We start from the raw sequence: 21,926 nt of genomic DNA on the forward strand, positions 1-21,926 counted from the left end.
TTATTTAAAAAATAAATGTTATTTTCAAAAGGTACATTTATTCTGACAAACTGGCCTCATTTGAATGCACATTGTAATTTATTGAATACGACTGTACTTACACTCCCCACATTTTTTGGTTAAAAGTTCCTTAGCAAGCTATATGTCAGTTATGCACTGTCTATAGAACTCAACAAGCTTTTGGCATAATTGTGACTGAATATTTGCCTCCAGAATTTAAAGTTTATTTAAATTAGTTGGAATAACTCACTATTTTTTTTTAATCTAAAGTCAGGATCAGTTCAGAAACATGTAGAAAATGATGACCTATGTCATGTAATTTCTTATTAATCTGTGTTATTTTTCTTATAAATCCTAAATCTTTTTGAAAGGGAAACTTCTGTGACTTTAGCTTGGAGCTCTGCTTGCATACTTTTTGGAACAGAATGTGCAAACATTTCCTTTAAATATATTTATTGTCTCCCAAGACCATATTTTTCTCCCAGAAGGCATTTGTCTTAAATGCATCCTCAAGATGAGCGTATTTAATATTTAAATAGAACCATACTTGCAGCATTTTTAAAATTACCCCCCAGGGACAACTTTTTGCCCCTCAGGACAAACAAGGTTTTTTAATTGAATATAGTGTAAGAAAAATTGGACTGAAGCAGCTTCAAAACATTACATTGTTTTATTTAGAAACATGTGGACTATATTTTAAATTTGCAAGTCGAGATATGTGACACAATTACACTATTATAACACATAAAAAAAACAACTCAGGCACACAACAAATCTTCAAGCAGAGACACTTTTTCAAACACACGCACACTTCCAAATCTTCTGATAGTAAACATGGCACAAAATAATATTTTTATGGCACATTCTCAACCATACTAAGTCCATAAAAAAACCTTGCACATTTGGTTTGATTTAAGTCAAGCAAAGTTGCAAACATTCACTTTAAAAGAATAATAATAAAAACCTATTTTAATGTCACAAAGTGCATTTTAAGGATCTGTCTTCAACATAAAATATAATATTTAATTTATTGTGTTGTACTGATAGTGGCATAATTGCAAAACAGACCCAAAATTATTGGATTGTTCTCATTTACATGCCTATGATTCAAAATACTGCTAAAAGGTTCATATTTCTGAAAGTTACTTGTTTGTTATTAAATATTGCCTGAAAAGTGAGAAAAAATATCAATTTGGAAAACACATAACAAAAAAAAAATACCTAAAAATATTCTTCTGCGCTTTTGATGAGGTGCTACCTTCATTATTTTCTTTACCCATGGCAATTTATGTGATACATTCTTATTTTTGTAGAACCACAGGATGGAAAAAAAGGCAAAAATATTCTGTTGCATCATTGATCAGCATTGTGCCTTTACTTAAATATTCATACTCCTTGAACTGCACATATTTTGTCAAATTACAACCACAATGCGGCCTGATATGATTTTTTATGACAGACCAACACAAAACAGTGCATATTTAAAGTGAAACAAAAGAACTGAGCTAATAATAGATAACCAGTTTTCTACTTTTTTATCCAGTGCAAAAATGTAAAATTTTTCAACATTTAATTTGAATTGCAAGGTGTAAGTAATTTACAATGGAGTTTTGCATATTTATTTTAAAAAATGCTATATTTTATAGCACCTATTATTCTATTAAAAATATCAAGAATTGTAGTTGTGTTGCTAATGAAAGCACTATAAATATGAGTGCACTGATAAATTGCCCCCAATTTCCTTTATTTTGGGAGACTGGCGATCAGCCAATACTTACATGAGAAAAAAAATTCATCCACAGATCTTATCTACCTCAACAAGTCTGAAAATCAACCTTTTGTTCTTTGGGGAGGGAAGGCTGACGGGTCACGTCTACATGTGTGGTTAAAATAGTCACCCCATTGTTCTCCACTTAGCATCTTTGTTACTAAAAAAATTGGTATCGGCTAAAATCTTTTTAAATAAGCCAGAAATAAGATCAATATGTTTTGTTGAAGTTTATTTTTTACATGTTTGACCAAAGCAGTCAACCTGTTATTTTTGTCTGTTTTAGTTTCTTCATTATTTTACATTGGCTGTGATATTCCTAATTGCACTGACTTAAATTAAAGCTGTACTGTTTTCATACGTTTGACCAACCTTGTTAAGCTGTTCTGTATTTAAATGAGCTGTACTGGTGCAGTTATCAAATTTGTAATTTGATACAGTACATTTATATCTGTGTTTAAAAAAAAGATACTACCTACGTCAATTCAACATTGTTTTTCTGTACTGTATCAGCTGATACTAAACCTCATATATTGGTATCAGTATCGAAAGTGAAAAAAGTGAATCGGTGCATCGTTAGTTTAAGGAACGCTCTGCAGTGTGAGAGGAATGGGCAAAAATTTGTTTGGAAAAAGTATTGACTAGGGGGCTTAATCAAACTCCTTTGTGTTGGTCCGCCCTAATAAAACACATTAAAGCTTGGCATTGCAACGTAGTAAAATATGAAACTCCAGTTAAAGGGGGTGGAAAAACTTTAGCAAGGCACTGTCTGTTCATTCCACCAAATCATCGCAGTCCATTGTCTTGTAAAGTAACCCATTCTAGGAGGTTCATAGTGTCCAGCACTACCAACCCACACAACCTCCAGTTTGCTTCAACATATCCCGTTGCTGCTCATAATCCATAGAAAGTCCAGCTCTCCAACCTCAGTCACTTGCGCGGTCTGACATGGCGCACTACATTCGCCTCAAACACAGTCTTCATCGCCTTTTCTATCTGCTTGAGGAAGACCTGGGGAATCCGACCACACAGAGTGTTGACAGTGTCCAAGAACTTGTTCTGGATGGGATAGAAGAGTGACTGGAACATGTTGTCCTCAAAGGGGAACTGTGGAGAAACAGTCAGTCATCAGCATCCAACCCCAAAGTTATTTCAGTGTAATTAGCTTCTTTTTTTATTTTTGAAAAAAGGGAAGTCATCAAGTTTTGGATTTCATGAAGCATATGGAATAATGGTCGCACCAGAACCTCTCTCTTACCTTAATATCAAAAACCTCCATTCATTAATCTGCTTGCTACCTTGACAACGTAATTTATGAACAGGAGGAGAAGCACGTTGAGCCATAAAAAATTGATAAAGATGCTCAGAGCTTAGGATAAAAGTACTCCGGCCGCAAAAAACTAACAAGCGTCCGAATGAAGCTAGCAACAACGTGGCTGGGCCAGGAGTTGAGAACCCCGGAACAACCATGGACTCGGATGGAATACTTAAGGGTATCAATGATTTGAAGATGGCCTTAAAGGGGAACAATGGAAAACCAAAACAAGACATTGACCATTTGGGACATGAGATTAACGGTAAGCTGGACAGTATTGTCACTGATGTACAGGGCCTGGCTGAGTGGATCGACAAGGGAGACGCCAGTGTGCATCAAGCTGACAACTGGGAGAAGGTGGCAATCGAGGTGCTGGGCTCCTGCATCGAGCAGCAGAGGAAACTCCAGTCTAAGTACTTTATTTAAAGTCCCACTCCAGAAGAAACATGTGTATCTTTGGGGTCCCAGAAGGACAGGAGGGTAACTCTGTCATACAATTTATTGAGATGCTTTTGAGAAGCCAGCTGCAACCCATTGCACAAAAAAAAATTTATACAGCTATTGGAAAAAAAATAAAGCTATTTGATATAAACATTTACCAAAATGTTTATATCCAAAAGCTGATCGTGAGAACGTGAGATCCAATAGGTTGATCGTGACATCAACCTGTTCCAAATATGGAACTGCGATGTTCATATGGTGATTTGTATCTTTTGTTTTGAGCCGATCCATTTTATGTTCCTCATTATCATTATTTCTTGCACCTGTGCTACTCCCTGATTGTTTCCCTTCTTTCTCTTTTTCTTTTGTTTTTTCCTTTCTCATTCACACTCATGCTGCAATATTATCGAATGTATTATGCAAGTAGGTTTCCCGCACTCTTCATCACACCATCATTGTTGTGCTCTCTTGTTCCCTGGATTTGCCCCCTGGCTTTGCCCTGGTCGGATTGTTGCTGGTTGTCTATCTGGATCTCGGCCCACGCCTGTATTACAGATTCCCCACCCACTCTATATCCTGCTATGGATAAATATTCTGTTCACTGCCTCTTCATGTATGACTGTAGCCCGTCTGACCCAGGAATTTGGATTAGGAATTGTGATTTTGCTGAACATGTACGGGACCGAAGCAGACAGCAGGAGCGCCACCCCGCATCAACACTCCTCCTCCCCGGGTTCTCACCCCTGAACCTCCCATCAGTGCACCACCTGCTCTCTTCTTCGTTGATCTGTACAGTATCTAATCGGCAGACCAGGTTAGTTAATATTCCACACACTAAGATTCCTTTAGTGTTTCTCAGATCACCGTGCTCTCTTCTCCACCCCCCGCAGTGCTGCAGCTGCTTCTTAGCGTGGTCTATTATATGTAGTGTTTGTATTGTGGTGTCATGAATTTGCTGGCCTTTAATGAACCCCATTTGGTCTTCATGAATCTGTCAAATAATGCTCTATTCCCATTGAGATTATTGATGTAAAAAGTTTAGAATCAACATTCAGAATTGAGATTATTCAATATGATTCACAGTACTCAATGTTTTTCCCTTCTTTAGGGAGGACAGATATTACAGCTTCTCTCCAAGATGGTGGCATCTCTGCCCTATTCCAGAGTCCAGCTAAGAGACTCGAGGAGGACAGGGGAAAGCTCCTCCCTGAACATGTTGTACCATCACTATGTGGGCACTTATTAGTTTTCAAATAGCAATGTTGGAGAGAATGTGTCTGGCCATGAGAACAACAATTACTCTCTTATTTTGGTCCTGTCCAAAGTAGCACCTTTCTACTATTAAATACTGGGATATGTCATCCCCACGAACCCCAGCATTCCCCTTTTGGGTAATAATATCTGGAAAGGTGCATCAAAAAGAATACATTTATCTATTTAAAATTCTATCGGTAGCCACAAAAAAGCTGTAACCTGGTCTTGGCTAAAGAAACACCCTCCCCATTGGCAATTCGTGGAGGAGATTCCCTCTATGGAAAAGCTGGTATATCTTCTATGTATCAAAGGACACTCTTTCAACAAACATTGGTGTAAATGGTTTACATATAAGAGCAACGGAATCATAAGATCTAACATTTTGCAATATTGTTTTTCTCCCACTAAACTACAAATCAGTGCCCCAAGTTCTGTGTGCTTTGTATGTTTTACTGTAATAATGAAAAAGGTTAGATGAAGAGTATTTTAAAAAAATAATTCATCACAGTCTGTAAACGGCATTTACAATTTCTGTCAGCAGGGTGGGGTATGGTTTGTGTATTAATCATAAATTACGTCCCGCCTCGTCTTTAAGAGGTTTATCTTCGCTGACAGCGAAACTGCCGTCTGAAATTAAAAAACTGACCCAGATTGTTTAATGTGAGCTCAAGAGAATTAACATCACAGTCGACAGCCAGCCTGAGAGATTTTTTCAATGAGCCCTTTCTTGTAAGCTAAAGAAGCAGTCCCACCCTTTTCAGCCAACTGTTGTGAAGTGTGAGATGTTTTTCTATCAGTTTTTGGATAACAAAAAGATACTAATGTCCTACCATATAGTACAATGGTTTACACAAAACTTTAGCTGCCGCTTGTAATTCCAATCCAGTGCAGCTGCAGTGTGGATTCAGCCTCCATGTCAAAGCCCTGAGGAATTTGATTGACAAGTGGGTGAACAATTTATACCCACGTTCATAATTTGAATGCAAGCTACATGTATGTGCTATATGTGAGCAAAAGTTTCTACGTCTTACTGTCAGGATCTGTGTTTTCTGTGTTCATTTAGAGTTTTTTGTGTCCTTAAGTCTCTTCGTTGTCCTGTCCTCCCCTTGATTGTTCCCAGGTGTGTCTCGTCTCTGTGATTACCCTCCCGTGTATTTAACTCCACCTGTGTTCCTTGTTCCTCGTCGGGTCCTCGTCAATGTTTCGTCTATGTTAGCTTCAGTGTCGTCAGTGTTTCCCTGTGCCTGCTGTCCGTTGTTTTGACTGGTTTCCATCATTAAATCCGCAAATTCATCATACCTGGGTCCGCTGCGTCTGCCTCACCACCAACCCGCACCACACTTCATGACAGTAGGACCCGACCAGACCGAACGGTGAGGCTGCTCATGATGGACCCAGCTGCATTCAGGAGGTTCCCTCCAAAAGAGCAGAGCGGAAGGAGGCGGAGATCCGGCAGGGAGGAGAGGGAGCTAGCGGAAGCCCTCGCCGACCTGCAGCGGGAGCTTTTCCGGGGGACAAGACTGGTGTTGGCACCCCCCGGATACGGCCCCCGTCGATACCTCCGTCCGGGAAGCCAGCGACCTGAGCCGCCGGTGGAGCCGGCCCCTCGTCGCTTTCCGGAGCCGCCACCTCCGCTGCCCGCTCGGAGACTGCGACGTGAGCCGCCGGCAGACCCGGTCCCTCGTCGCTTTCCGGAGCCGCCACCTCCACGGTCAGCCCGGAGACAGCGACGTGAGCCGCCGGTGGACCCGGCCCCTCGTCGCCTTCCGGATCCGTCACCTCCGCTGCCATATCGGAGACAGCGACGTGAGCCACCGGTGCACCCGGCCCCTCGTCGCTTTCCGGAGCCGCCACCTCCGCTGCCCGCTCGGAGACAACGACGTGAGCCGCCGGTGCACCCGGCCCCTCGTCGCTTTCCGGACCCGCAGCCGTTTCCCAGGCTTCGCTCCGGCTCACCTCCGCAGCCGTTTCCAAGGCTTCGCTGCGGCTCGCCCCCGCGGCCGGTTCCAAGGCTTCGCTGCGGCTCGCCCCCGCGGCCGGTTCCAAGGCTTCGCTGCGGCTCGCCCCCGCGGCCGGTTCCAAGGCTTCGCTGCGGCTCGCCTCCGCGGCCGGTTCCAAGGCTTCGCTGCGGCTCGCCCCCGCGGCCGGTTCCAAGGCTTCGCTGCGGCTCGCCCCCGCGGCCGGTTCCAAGGCTTCGCTGCGGCTCGCCCCCGCGGCCGGTTCCAAGGCTTCGCTGCGGCTCGCCTCCGCGGCCGGTTCCAAGGCTTCGCTGCGGCTCGCCTCCGCGGCCGGTTCCAAGGCTTCGCTGCGGCTCGCCTCCGCGGCCGGTTCCAAGGCTTCGCTCCGGCGCACCCGAGGCCGAGTCAGCCGGCGTTCCAGCCGGCGCACCCGAGGCCGAATCAGCCGGCGTTCCAGCCGGCGCACCCGAGGCCGAATCAGCCGGCGTTCCAGCCGGCGCACCCGAGGCCGAATCAGCCGGCGTTCCAGCCGGCGTTCCTTCCGAGACTCCCAGTGTTCCTTCCGAGACTCCCAGTGTTCCTTCCGAGACCCAGACCCCCAGCGCTCCGACTCAGACTCCCTGTGTTCCTCCAGAGACTCCCTGTGTTCCTACCGAGACCCAGACCCTCTACGTTCCTTCCGAGACCCCGACTCCCGAGACCCTCTACGTTCCCTCCGAGACCCCGACTCCCGAGACCCTCTGCGTTCCTCCTGAGACCCTGACCTCCTGCGTTCCTCCTGAGACCCTGACCTCCTGCGTTCCTCCTGAGACCCTGACCTCCTGCGTTCCTCCTGAGACCCTGACCTCCTGCGTTCCTCCAGAGACCCTGACCTCCTGCGTTCCTCCAGAGACCCTGACCTTCTGCGTTCCTCCAGAGACCCTGACCTTCTGCGTTCCTCCAGAGACCCCCAGTGTTCCTCCAGAGACTCTGACCCCCAGCGTTCCTCCAGAGACCGAGACCCCCAGTGTTCCGACCGAGACCCAGTCCCTATCCGTTCTGACCGAGACCCCCAGTGTTCCACCCGAGACCGAGACCCCCAGTGTTCCACCCGAGACCGAGACCCCCAGTGTTCCACCTGAGACCGAGACCCCCTGTGCTCCGACCGAGACCCTGCCTCGGGGGGCTCGTCGTCGCCGTCTGTGGGCGGCCCCCGGGACTCATCATCGCCACCTCCAGCGCCGCGGACGGCCGCCGGACCGCCTCCGTGGTTCCCGCCTCCAGCGCCGCGGACGGCCGCCGGACCGCCTCCGTGGTTCCCGCCTCCAGCGCCGCGGACGGCCGCCGGACCGCCTCCGTGGTTCCCGCCGCCGCGGACGACCGCCGGACCACCTCCGTGGTTCCTGCCTCCTTTGCCTCCGCCCACCCTGTGGGTAGTTTTTTGTTTGTTTTTGGACTCTTGGCCCTTCTTGTGTTTCCGCCCACGATGGTGGGTTGTTTTTTGTTTTTCTGGACTCTGGCCCCCCGTCCAGCGCCCCTCCGCCCACCCTTGTTGTGTTTTTGTTTTTTCTGGACTCTGGCCCCCCATCCGGCGCCCCTCCGCCCACCCTTGTTGTGTTTTTTTTTTTGGGCGTCTGGTAGCCGCCCTTGAGGGGGGGGGTACTGTCAGGATCTGTGTTTTCTGTGTTCATTTAGAGTTTTTTGTGTCCTTAAGTCTCTTCGTTGTCCTGTCCTCCCCTTGATTGTTCCCAGGTGTGTCTCGTCTCTGTGATTACCCTCCCGTGTATTTAACTCCACCTGTGTTCCTTGTTCCTCGTCGGGTCCTCGTCAATGTTTCGTCTATGTTAGCTTCAGTGTCGTCAGTGTTTCCCTGTGCCTGCTGTCCGTTGTTTTGACTGGTTTCCATCATTAAATCCGCAAATTCATCATACCTGGGTCCGCTGCGTCTGCCTCACCACCAACCCGCACCACACTTCATGACACTTACTACATCTTTTTTTTTTTTTTTTGCAGCCATGAGTAACGTCAACATCTGATGAAATCACTCTTTGCATGGTTTGGTTGATTCACTTCAAACCAGTAGAGCGAAGCACGTCTAATTCACATTTTCTTCTTTGCAAGATTTAAAAAATTTGCTAAAAATTTACATCATAATTGCATGGAAACATGGCTACTGATGCAGTATTTCCAAAGACCTTTTCAGCTTTCCAACCAGTCGAACATCATGAATGATTGACAACATTTTGAAAAATGTCTTTCATTTTTGTCTCATGAAGAGAAAAAATTACTTGCAAAACATAAACTTTTATTTGCACATAACAGAAGTCTTTGGTTGCGATTCTTAAACTTTTGGTCCCTTTTCTTGGTTGAACTCAGAGTTTTAATTGCTGGAAAAATGAACATCCTGGGTGGGGCATAAAGACGTGTCCCAATGGTTAGTGCTGACTAACCCACCTCTGAACTGTGCCTTAAACAACCAATTGTAAGCTACAAGTAGTGGTGACATACTTCCATTTAAATTTGGACCTCAATCATTCATTGAATCATTTCCGGTTGTCTCTTTCTACATATTGTTTTTAGCGACAGCTGAAAGAGCTATACTGTGATCAAGACACAAAAGCCAGAATATCTGCAAGCTACTCTTACAACAACTATTTTTTGTTGTGTGCTGTTGTATCCATCCAGTGATTAGCAGGTACAATCCAGTGCCAAGTTCTTGTTACTTTCCTGTTGATATCAAGGCGACAAAGGACCATGGCTATCCGCAGAGAAAACTTAACCACTAAAGCTAACAGCCACACACTGTTTCAAACTAGAGGTTATTACTTTATATGTCAAAGTAAAGCAAAACAAGATAATGACAGGAGAGGGAACATGTTAAGTTCTTAGCAGTATTAGCTCAGCCGATGTCTCCCTTCAGAAAGCCACCAAAGCCAAACAGAACTCCAGTCCAGCTTCAGCTACAATGAAGATGAAAAGAGGGAAAACAGAAAGCTAAAATAACATGAAATAAAGGAAATTTGATAATTCGGTTCTAATGTGTTCCAGATGCAAAAAAAAGTACAGATATAAACCTGTTTCAGACTTCTGCCAGGATGTTGGTGGTAATTTTTTTATTTTTCTTGCAAAAAATGTCATTATCAACACATATGCATGCTCATTGATATTTGTCTTGTCAAAACCAAGTTTGCCACAGCATCTTAACCAATTATCATATTTCTGTCCCTGAATAATGACATTATTAAACTGGCAGGAATCAAATATCTTTAATGTGAGATATTAAAGATATCTCACATTAAAGAGCAACAAAACATTAAGCTTTGTTGCTTTGTAGCAACAAAGCTTAATGAATAATCTCATAGCATAACAAGGCAAAAGGCATTCAAAATAATACAATTCAAAATAAAACTAAATACAAGACACTTACACTGTAACACTAATAAGAAATACAGAAATTATGTGAATATCCTACCTCAGCTCGTGATCTACCAGCTTGGTTTTCCATTTTGCAACTGGAAGTAAATATATATTTAGGAGTTACATTGTCTCTCCTCATCCACAGCATTGCTTGGTAAATAAATAATCTAATTGCACACATGTGTGCACTAGTGGAATAAATCAGAGTTGGGCCTGGGGCAGGACAAAGCTCATGATAACATCATTTTACAGCATACACATCCCTGCAACAGCAGGACTTACAAGCTTTGGAACCACAGAGAGAGAAAGTTCATCAAACAGACATGAAGAAAAGACATGAAAAGACATGAAAAAAACCCCAAAACATCAGGCTACATGGTCACTAATGAAAAAATCAACACAAATTCAAAGCAGCCTAGCCATAGCGATGCCGCCCTCCCAGTCCCCCCTACAGCTCCACCCCTGCATGTGTGTTGTAAGTTAACGTGGACCTAATGACACACTGAGTCTGGTGAGTTTTCCCACTTTAACTTTGCTGCTAGTTAATACACACACAGAGGCCTTGCATAATAGTTTTGTAACATATATTTCCTCTAGATATATTTGGTATTTTGCCATACTTAATGCAATTCGTCAAAAGTGCGCTGGTTAACGAATCCAACATAAAGACAAGCAAATATTACACAAGCCTAGTTTAGGCACTTTACCTGATGCTAACATTAGCTAGCATGATATGCTAACTGGGACCACAGCACACAAAATATATGACTGTCATCACAAGTTGTGTAAAATTTCTTCTTTGAAAAAAGCGTGGACACTTTACTAGCTGTTAAACGGTATCATTTTGTGCAGATTATTTGCCATTCACATTCTGTGTCCTGTCACTGAAGCGGAGCAGCAAGCCCTGCAGTTTGGGGATCAGTTCTGAGGTGGGAGGGAGTCAGAGTTTTCCGCTTTAATCAGCGCTAACCAATAGGGACCTTAGGCCCCGCCCACGATGTTTATGTTTCCAGCAATCAAAACTCTTTGAGTTCAACCAAAAAAAGTGAGCATCAAAACCAAAAGTTTGAGAATTGCAACCAAAGATTTCTGACATGCGCAAATAAAAGTTTATATTTTGCAAATAACTTTTTCTCTTCATGAGACCAAAATAAGTGATTTGAATTAAAAAAATAGTCTTTTAGACAATTTTTTTCTTGTAAAATCAAATATTCCATTACAAAACAAAAAATGTCATTACAATTCAAAGATTTGACCACAGCTTATTTTTTTAATTGAGATTCGTTTTCGTTTGATTGAATAATATTGAGAGAAATTTTTGTCCAAAAATATAAATATTTAGTTTTTTTTCCCCCTGTACTTACATTATGTATTGCATCATAGACTACTTTAAACGCAGGCTGCTTGTCGTCATGATAAACTCCACGGTTGCCATGGAGAATAGACACGCCTTCCTGTTCAGCTTCTTTACAGTTACTCCCGTACATGCAGTGGTCAGGCCTGTAGTTCCACTGGCAGGGAAAGACATAGAGATTCTCTGCAACAGAAGAAAAAAAAAGAACATGTCGTCACATGTTCAAATTTAATACATTTACTAAAGTGTAAACACCCCTGTTACAGAACCTGCTTTTTGCAGGGGAAAAATATATTTTAAAACAATTTCCACCTTAATGTGACATACATTCTGTACAATTAAACTAAAAAACAAACAAATCTAGTTAATTAAGCTGACTTAGTAGTACATTTCTTGGCATTTATTCATTTTACAGCCTTTAGCTGTGGCGATAGTCTATAATTAAGCTACAAATTATCTAAATGATCCTTACTGTAAAGGTATCAATTATTAGGAAAGTTTAAAAAGTGTTTTTGGTAATCCCTTTCTGTCAGTTGCAGCCATCCGTTTGTGCCAGGCGTATGGCGATCAGTCATATGGCGTCCTAACAGAACACCAGCCCCCAATGTCGACTCAATCTGGTCTTGCGTACCGCGCTCTAGTTTCCGCTTCAGCAAGAATCCTGTCTTATTCTACCCCTCTTTCTGCATTTTCAGAATAATTCATTTTTGGGGGGTTTTACAGGACAGATGAAGGTCCCTATTATCTAGGTGCTCCGCATTCCACGAAGTCATGCTCATCTCGTAGCGATCCAAACTTAATCTCATCGCCCTCAGTACAAAATGAAAATATTTCAAGATCTCGAGAAACTTAACGTTGCATTTATCTGTAGTCACATTGATTACTGCAGCAGCATCTTAATTAAAACTAGGGAGACGCAGCACATCACCCCAGTTCTAAAGTCCTCTCATCGGCCATCACAGCTTAGAGAACAGACCTAAAACGTTGTTAGTTCATAAATCTCTGAACGGTCTAGCACCTCGACGCATTAAACATCTGCTGTCCTATCATCCTTCTGGTCATTCGGTCTTCTGGTTCTGATCTGCTCTGCCTCCCCAGAACCAAACAAAAGCAGTTTTCAGCCTCGAGCACTACAATCCCAGAACATTTCTGAAAATACTGTAAAACAGCTGAATCAGAAATCCTTTAAATATAGTTTAAACCCACCTTTTATAGCCGTTTTGTCGCATAATCTATGAATCATTAACCAGCATTTGACGGGTAATGACAGTACCTGGAGAGATGTAACGTTTCTGTTGTGACATGGGGCACTTCGGGCTATCCTGCTGCTGAAATGTACTACGGTCTACAAATGAAACCTTGGCAGGAAATGTTTTCAGAAAAATATTTTTTTGATATCTTAAATGCAAAATGTATATATTTTGTGGTGTTTTGGCTTAATTTCAGCTCTGATTGTGTTCTTTCAGCAGATGGTCTTTTTCTGAGTGTGTATATTCCAGTTAATTAATTACAATTAATTAATCAGTTAGATTAATTAATGAACAATTAGTTAATCTAAATGAATCCGATTAATCGTTTCACCCCTAGACTATGCCGGCTCGCAGCAGCAAATAAGCAATGTTGTGTGGAACTTTAACTCTCTGAAAGTGAAGGGGAACTTTGCTCAACCAGACAGTCGTCTCTCACATTGAACATCTGACATACCAGACAACATTTAACATATATATTAAAACTTCCGAGGTCCTAACATGAGACAGATAATCTGTGAAAAAAATTGAGCTGATCTACCTCCTGCAGGTGTTCTACAGAATTATAACCCATCAGAACCAGCACTAACCAGGCAGTTTTGATTTAGTAACTCAGGATTGTTTATTTTAATGCAACCTGCATTTGACTTTGAATGATTGTTTCCTTTTTTTACTTGACAATATTTGATATAGACAGTGTTGGGAGATTTATTAGACTTCATTTATAATTTTAGGCCTTACTGTGAAATATTGTTTTACTGACTGCAGGTTTTTCTGTTGTCGTTTTGACTGAATACCTGTTGCATTGTGCCTACAAATATTTTGCATATTTTTGTCTACTTTAGGTGATTTTATGGTTCCATTTTGCTAGATCACATAGTGATCTCTACTTTTTCTCTGGTCTCTACGGAGAAAAAGTAACAGCTAATCCATGTGCTCCGTATCGGTGATCTGCAGGAAAAATCTGATGCATCCCTATTAAATGTACAAATACACTGCTCAAAAAAATAAAGGGAACACTTAAACAACACAATATAACTCCAAGTAAATCAAACTTCTGTGAAATCAAACTGTCCACTTAGGAAGCAACACTGATTGACAATCAATTTCACCTGCTGTTGTGCAGATGGAATAGACAACAGGTGGAAATTATTGGCAATTAGCAAGACACACTCAATAAAGGAGTGGTTCTGCAGTTGGGACCACAGACCACTTCTCAGTACCTATGCTGTCTGGCTGATGTTTTGGTCAGTTTTGAATGTTGGTGGTGCTTTCACACTCGTGGTAGCATGAGACGGACTCCACAACCCACACAAGTGGCTCAGGTAGTGCAGCTCATCCAGGATGGCACATCAATGCGAGCTGTGGCAAGAAGGTTTGCTGTGTCTGTCAGCGTAGTGTCCAGAGGCTGGAGGCGCTACCAGGAGACAGGCCAGTACACCAGGAGACGTGGAGGAGGCCGTAGGAGGGCAACAACCCAGCAGCAGGACCGCTACCTCCGCCTTTGTGCAAGAAGGAACAGGAGGAGCACTGCCAGAGCCCTGCAAAATGACCTCCAGCAGGCCACAAATGTGCATGTGTCTGCACAAAGGGTTAGAAACCGACTCCATGAGGATGGTATGAGGGCCCGACGTCCACAGATGGGGGTTGTGCTCACAGCCCAACACCGTGCAGGACGCTTGGCATTTGCCAGAGAACACCAGGATTGGCAAATTCGCCACTGGCGCCTTGTGCTCTTCACAGATGAAAGCAGGTTCACACTGAGCACATGTGACAGACGTGACAGAGTCTGCAGACGCCGTGGAGAGCGGTCTGCTGCCTGCAACATCCTTCAGCATGACCGGTTTGGCAGTGGGTCAGTAATGGTGTGGGGTGGCACTTCTTTGGAGGGCCGCACAGCCCTCCATGTGCTCACCAGAGGTAGCCTGACTGCCATTAGGTACCGAGATGAGATCCTCAGACCCCTTGTGAGACCATATGCTGGTGCGGTTGGCCCTGGGTTCCTCCTAATGCTTCTGTGGAAGACAGTTTTCACTGTGCATATTAAGGTATTTTTGGTGTTTGAACTATTAAAGTGGGGCAGTTATAAGCAGTTTTGAAGGAGGTATCAAGGATTCAAAGAATTTAGTTATTTGTGTATGGCTGTGGATTGTGTATTGTTTTTAAATTTATTTTAAAATGCAATTTATGCAAAAAAATAATCACGCCAAAAAAGGACATTTTAAAGAAAATTGTATAGATGCATCTTGAAAATGAAAATTGGAGAAATGGAGGTAGAGTTGTCTATAAAAGAAACCTAGGATCAGGAAAATGATCAGTTTTATGTTTTACATGGTGTCTACGACCTGCCAGCCACACAAGGCAGGTAGAACAAAGTGTTTCTGTCAAAGTAAAATGTCCTCCAGTTGCTGCAATACATTGGCTCAAGAGTTGGTGAATAATAGGTAACAGATGTTGGGAAAGAACGTAGATGTTTGCAACCTCAAGATATTTCTAATGCTTTCTAAAAGATAATATAATCTATATGGAATCTAGATTATATTATCTAGATTCCATATCCATCTGTCTGATTTAAAATCTTTGTGTAGAACTGCACAAACAGAGAGGGTGCAGTCTTTCACCAAAAAATAGCAAATTGAAATGCTAATTCCTTTGCCTTTCTTTTTAGATCTCATCTACGAATCATCTCTCTTGTCTCACAGTCTCAGTCTCTAAAAGCTGCTTCTGATTTCAGAGTAAAGAATTGGACTCTTGTCTATAGAAAAACGTAAAGGATTCATCCAAAGACATCGGAGAGGAGCTTGTTTTGGCTTCGTTGGTTGGCAGCCAGCGTACTGCCGCTGCATCTGAGAAGTTAATGCCCATATCTGACAGTTGCAGCAGAAACTTGGTCTGCAGCCGCAGCCATGACAAGGACCGCTTTAAAACACTACAGGATTAGTGAGCAGAGCAGGGTATGCTTTTCAACCTTTAATATAGAACGTTTCAGAGTAGTTTTGGTTTCTTTATCCACATTAGATGTGATGAATAAAGTGAAACAAACACTGCACCTGGGTTATAGTGGAAGATAATATTGAGGAGATCCTGGTCTCCCCACGTTATGTGGTTCCTGTACTTCTGGTGAAGCGGATGAAGAAGATCTTCCCACAACAGACCACCAGCAATCAGGCTACTCTGCAAGAGCAAGACGAGCAGGAGAAAGAAAGTCATCAAAGCTGCGGGACATTTGTATTCCGCTTTCCAAGTGCTGCCAGTAGAGATGCTAAATTGAGCTCTGAGGCATGATGTCTGTGTGGTGATCTGGAAAGTCTTGTTCAGAGCCACTCTGAGCAATCAGGGGTTGGGGAAGAAATTACAGGCCACTTTAGTGTGTTTATCACAGTGTGGAGTGATGGGGGGGCTGTGTTCGGAGCTCACCTTAAACAATGTTCTGCGGATCCTTGTCAGGTTCATCAGCATCACGCCAGAGTTGACCCCCGTCACGCCGTAGAAAGGGTGCCGGGCGAAGCGGCTGTACCAGCCGATCTTGGGCACCTCGTGCTCTGGAGCCATGGCCGCCAGCTGGGACTCATTAAAGGACTTGAGGAACATCCAGATATCGTCCATAGGCCGCAGAAACAGAACATCGGTGTCCACGTAAAGCAATGAGTCCACATCTTTCAGGATTATCTGGAGGCAACAGTAGTACATAACAGGGATGCAAACAATTAATCAACTTACCATTGACAATTAATGGTTTATTAGATTAAAATTTGTTCCAATCGATTAACTAATGTCTAATTAACATCAGCTTAGAAATTCATTTAGTATTGTAGTTTGGCCAATAAAAATACAACCCTTATATCTTTCTGTGTTTTTGTCTATTAAGGAATAATGACAGTAATGAAGACTGAGAAATTGGCATCCTTTTTCATATAGATTATATTATCAGCTGTTGTTGAACTTATTTAGATCAAAGTAAGATGAGTTGCTTTTTGAAATTTTTCAGCCTACTTCACGTTGTGCGACAGGTTCAACTGAAGTGACTTCTGCAGGCTAAGAGTCCGGCAGTACTCAGACTTGGCTATGAGATATAATGAACTTAGCTTTCTAATAAAACAGGGTTGTCAAAATAATTTTATGATTTAACAAGAGAAGACAAACTTTTTTTTCCAAATGTTCTACTTCTTTAATTAATTAAATCATGATCTTAAAACTTTCCGTATGTACTCAGGATATGTTTGACATTGTGAAACTTCTGACTGTGACAAAAAAACTCATTGTGTGTTTGCCATTGGGTGCAAACACACTTTTAAAAACATTTAGAATTTAAAATTAGCATATCATTTTTAGGTGGTTTTTTAAGTTATGTTTTAATAGAGTAATAACATGCTATAATATGAAAAGTCTAGCATCTTTAAGCACATTTCATAGAAAACAGTTTTTTCAATACATCCTAAATAAGCTTTCCATTCTCTGATTCTGTTATCACTGGACACTGGGTCGTATTGTTGCTCTTTGAAGAGGAGCCACTCTGATTTTAGGGATATTTGTTAGTGACATTTTTACTATGGAAAAACACACACACACATGCACACCCCCGCCCACAAACACACACACACGCCCACATACACGCACATGCCTGCACACAAAACAATGTTATGTAAGAGTGAAGCAGTGTAGTGGAACTGTAAAGGTTGGGAGCTGCAGTGTGGAGCCATACTGTCAGAAGAGACAATGTTGAGATAAAACCTGACGTTATTGGAGTATTCTTCTTTACAACATACAATATTTTGCATATACAATATTCATAAGGCTAAAAGGTACTGCTTACAAATAATAAGCAATTCCCACACTGATATAATTTTAAGTCAGCTTGCAGTTCTTTTTTCTTTTGCAGCTGACACAGCAAGTTTGCAGGATGGAGCCTGGAACTGCATGCTTATTTTGTTCCAACTTCCACTATAACTTTCCATTGTTTTCCACCAGCAGCTCTCTTGTTGGGGTCATGTTTCCTATTAATCAGCCAGCTGCAAAGGTTTTCTAAAAAAAAACAACAACAACAACAAAACACACTTTTAAATGTGTATTTACAGTGGGTTTTCACTTAATTTATTGAAAGTTTTTTTTCTATGAAATATCTTCAAAAACAGCAGTTAGCTTTAAAAGAAAAATCCAAATCACAATAGAAATTAAGATCTTATTCCAAAAGACCTCAGTATAATTTCCAGTTTCCGGAGCCAGATGAAGCTTTTGTCAGGATTTCATTCCTCACCTGTTTTTTTTTACTTTGTACTTGAAACTGTAATATGTTAACTCTGACTTGTTAAACTTTACCTACTTGTTTTGGGGTTAATAGTGACTGATTGCTTTGGAGTGAGAGGAGAACATTACAAATCTGCTGCACCAGCATTATGTCCCTTTTATTGCTAGAAAGCCAACTGCTATTTCAATGGACAACGGTCTGAAAAGAAAAATCAATACCAGAGCACAAGCTCCACTTAATGAAATCATTGGTTTCCGTCTCTAGAGACAAGTCTGTTTCTTTGAGTGCGCACTGCAGACAAATGTGAGAAGTCACCCTTGTAATTAATTATATCCATAAACTACACCTAGAATTAACTGCAGGAGCGGGAAAAACAATATGTTTCTCTAAAAGAGAAAAAAAAAATTTGCTTGCTAGCCTACTAGTGACATTAAGCATATTGAGGATATAAGATGAGAAACTGTGCTGTGGTCTTACAGGTAGGAAGAGTCTCTGAGCAGCACAGGGTTTGAAGAGCTTCTTCCACTCCTCAGCGTCGCCCACAGAGAAAGAGATGGGATAGATGCTGTACTGGAACCTAGCTGAGACCGACTGAGGCCACTGGTTCAGCTGCATGGGAAGATATACACATCTCATGAAAATATATTTTAAATAAAGGCAAAAAGGAAGTAAGAGATGAAAGAGATGCACCAGGAAATTGGTTGGTGACCAGTACAGAGCGAAAATACGCTTAATGATTGAGGATTTGATAATCACAGATAGTAGCTGCGTTTCCATTGACCCTATCATTGCGCAATTTGAAATGTAAAAAATAAGTTTGCTTAATGGAAATACACCAATTCAGAAAAAAATAGTTTTTCAATAAAAAGTTTGAGTTAAGGTAAGGCAACGTAATTTTATTTATATAGCACATTTTCAGCAACAAGGCAATTCAAAGTGCTTCACATAAATTAGAAGGACATACTAACAAAATAAGAAACCAAAGGAAAGAAAAAAGAAAACAAAAAGTATAACCCATGTTTAAGAATAAGTAGTTAGTTGAGATAGCTCTTTAGGCCATATTGAAATTGGATTATTTTGCAAAACTGCAATGGAAACATTTTCTTCACATCACTAGAGTCATCTGATGAACAACCAGATGTTGCCACTTGCGCAAACCACAAGGAGGAGATGATCCAAAAGAGTTGGAGGATGATGGTGCAGCACGTTTTTCACTTATCACTTATTGTGTGAACAAACTTAACCACATGTAATTTTATTTGCATTTCTTATTTAATAGAAAAATGGCACAAGTTTGCAAAATTGTGTTTTTTGGACATTAGAAGAAAATCGACAAAGTTTTGCGTACATTTGTAATGGAAACACAACTTAAAAGGTTGATCATGTTTTCCAATCAGTGAATGCACCATGCTTAAATGCCAGTACTTCATGCTCACAACACTCTTCAGTATTGAAGATAATATTGAGAGAAGACTGAGTTAGTTACTTTCTTTATTACTGATTTTCAAAAATCACTCAGAGAAGGCACAAAAGCTAAAGAAAATATCTAGAAAGGAAACTGTACTGTAGTTTCTTTTAAACACGATGTAACGTCGTCATGTAACAGGAAGGCGGAACACACAGCAGCAAAGTTGCTTTTTTTTGTCAATTTAAAAGGAACAATTTGATTTGTCCCAGAAGATGACAAATACATTTTAAAATTTTATTGCCATTTTGGAAATTGTTTTGAATTGTTTGTTTGGAAACAAACAGGATGCTGTTTAGGTTGCTGACGATACTAATCGAGCTAATCGTGCAAATTGAGAGATGCTGGAGTTTAGACAAGACAAAATGTTAACTGACATAATTTTCTATTTTTTGAAAAAAATGTAAAACCAGCTTCTGGCAGTTTTTTTTTTAATCCCTCTGTCCAATAATAACATGGAGGCTTTTGCTATACCTGTAGTTTTCAGTGATGTAGAGAAGACAGCACTGTAACTCTTAGCTACAGAGCTGGGAGTTGCAGCTCTGAGCTCTGTGATTTGGATTTTTTTTTTTTAACTAACTGTTATTTTTGAAGATACGTCATTGAAAAAAAAAACTTCCAATAAATTTAACTTCAAAAGTCAGAATTTAAGGTTAAATTGTCACTTTGATCTCAGGACACTGAGATTAAAGTCAGAATTTTTTTTTCCGTAACCCTAATCCCCTTCCGCAGGTAAATATTTATTTAGTAAACATTTTAATGATTTAATAACATTGGCACAATATTTCAAATACTTCCTACTTGGTAAATTTGGGAGATAGCTACATTTTTATTGTATACTTTGTATATTTTTATTATATTTTTCTCCATGCTGGCTCATGACATAAGGGATTATAATTGCCAAGCTAATGCTATTCAGAAAGAAAAAACGTAAACAAAAAACTATAGGGTTTGAATGACTGGCAGAATGTTCTGGTTGTGGTCTGAGCATCTCAAATTGTAGTTTTAAGCTAGAGCAGAAACGACTCTCAAAGTTGTGAAAAATTGGGTGGACTAGCCCTTTAGCCATTTACAGAATCAGAAGCTACATTCAGAAGCCAACTTTAGCTTTGTATACAAAACAAAGTAAGAGTATAAGGCTTTCTGTGTAGTGGGAGCTCCAGAAATGTTTTTCTGCAGGTGCTAAGGGATGGATAAGCCTTTTATTTAGGGTGCTATGAAAGATTTTATTTTCCCTGTAGTTATCAACACACACGCTTTATGACAGGCTTTACAGAAGCGCATAGGTTGTTTCGAATCCATCATGGTGGAGAGGGGGAGTTTTCAAGAGAGTGACGTCATATTGGTTTTCTTTATTCACTTGTGTTTATTTGCCTATTGAACAGCCTGAGGGTTTGATTTCACCATCAATAAATGTCCTTATGAGTCCTAAATGACCATTATAATTGGTGGCCAATCAATCAGCACACTACTAGAAATAAATTTTACAGAAGCTACAGCCTAAATAAAGAATAGATAAAAATAGCTGAAGGTCAGTGAATATGTCTTTGCTTATCAGTGAATTTTGGTCCAGAACTGGCTTTGAGAGCCACAAGGACTTGGCAAGCACCTACCTTGAGTCTCTCAGCACTGTGGCTGCTCCTACGCTCCTCCCTGTTCAAAGCCAGCATATGTGCAACACTATCCAAGCCCAGACTGCCATAATTCCCCTTTTTTCCTCCCAAACAACAGTCAACACGCAGCACTGATTCAGCATGCACGAAGGCAGGCTTGTAAACTCAACATTTGAATGAATGGTTTAGAGTTCAGTTTGAGGTTCATTAATTTGAATTGTTTATGTAGCTGGTGACTTACAACATTACTGGAAAGATCCCACACCATGAAAGGTTGATCTAAAAATCTCAGTTACGTAATATGTTCCTGTTTTGAGACAAAACATCAATGTCTGTAAGCAGTGAGAAGAAGTGGTATGTATGTAATCTATTTCCAGGGAAAAGACACACCAGAGATATAAAAACCTAAGGTCTTTTCATGGAATCATTGTGTGCATTGATTCCCTGTGTGACATTATTGAGCCATTCAACAACTTGTACACATACTCCTAGAATTTGCATGATGAAGGTCTTTTACCCTTTCTTCAAACTGAGGGGCCAAGGAGTCCTCAGCAAAAATGTGAAACTTGATCTTCTTCAAGCTGAATAGCAAGGCCGACTTGAGCATTGTCAGGGTCTCGTCCAGACGTTTCCCACAAGCCACCACAGCTAAGTGCATGACTTCCTCAGGCCGCCTGCGCCTGGTCACAGGTCGGATCACGTTGCCCAGAAATTTACTGGAATACACAAGAAAAAAAAAGCTTCAGATATGAAAAACAGATGAATGATCAATAACATATAGAGGGGGGACATAACAACAATAATAATCCAGATATGAAGAAATTACTGCCAGAATCCATTTGGGGTGTCAAGTTTTTAAACCTACATGTG

The 21,926-nt window shown here is 41.5% G+C and overlaps 1 protein-coding gene across 1 annotated transcript in view; it reads right to left on the reverse strand.

Annotated features, from left to right (window-relative positions):
- Positions 1–651: 651 nt before the first annotated feature.
- The window catches only part of gxylt2 (glucoside xylosyltransferase 2), a 28,624-nt gene continuing 7,349 nt past the window's right edge, over positions 652–21,926 (reverse strand). The window contains exons 2-7 of the mRNA XM_032548982.1: positions 21,574–21,772; positions 18,456–18,587; positions 16,151–16,402; positions 15,784–15,907; positions 11,497–11,669; positions 652–2,875 (exon numbers count right to left, since the gene is read on the reverse strand). Coding sequence (XP_032404873.1) covers positions 2,699–2,875; positions 11,497–11,669; positions 15,784–15,907; positions 16,151–16,402; positions 18,456–18,587; positions 21,574–21,772 — 1,057 coding nt within the window. The 3' untranslated portion in view covers positions 652–2,698. The remainder of the gene's footprint in view (positions 2,876–11,496; positions 11,670–15,783; positions 15,908–16,150; positions 16,403–18,455; positions 18,588–21,573; positions 21,773–21,926) is intronic.

Source organism: Xiphophorus hellerii, chromosome 20 (genome assembly GCF_003331165.1).
Source record: "Xiphophorus hellerii strain 12219 chromosome 20, Xiphophorus_hellerii-4.1, whole genome shotgun sequence".
NCBI lineage: Eukaryota > Metazoa > Chordata > Actinopteri > Cyprinodontiformes > Poeciliidae > Xiphophorus > Xiphophorus hellerii.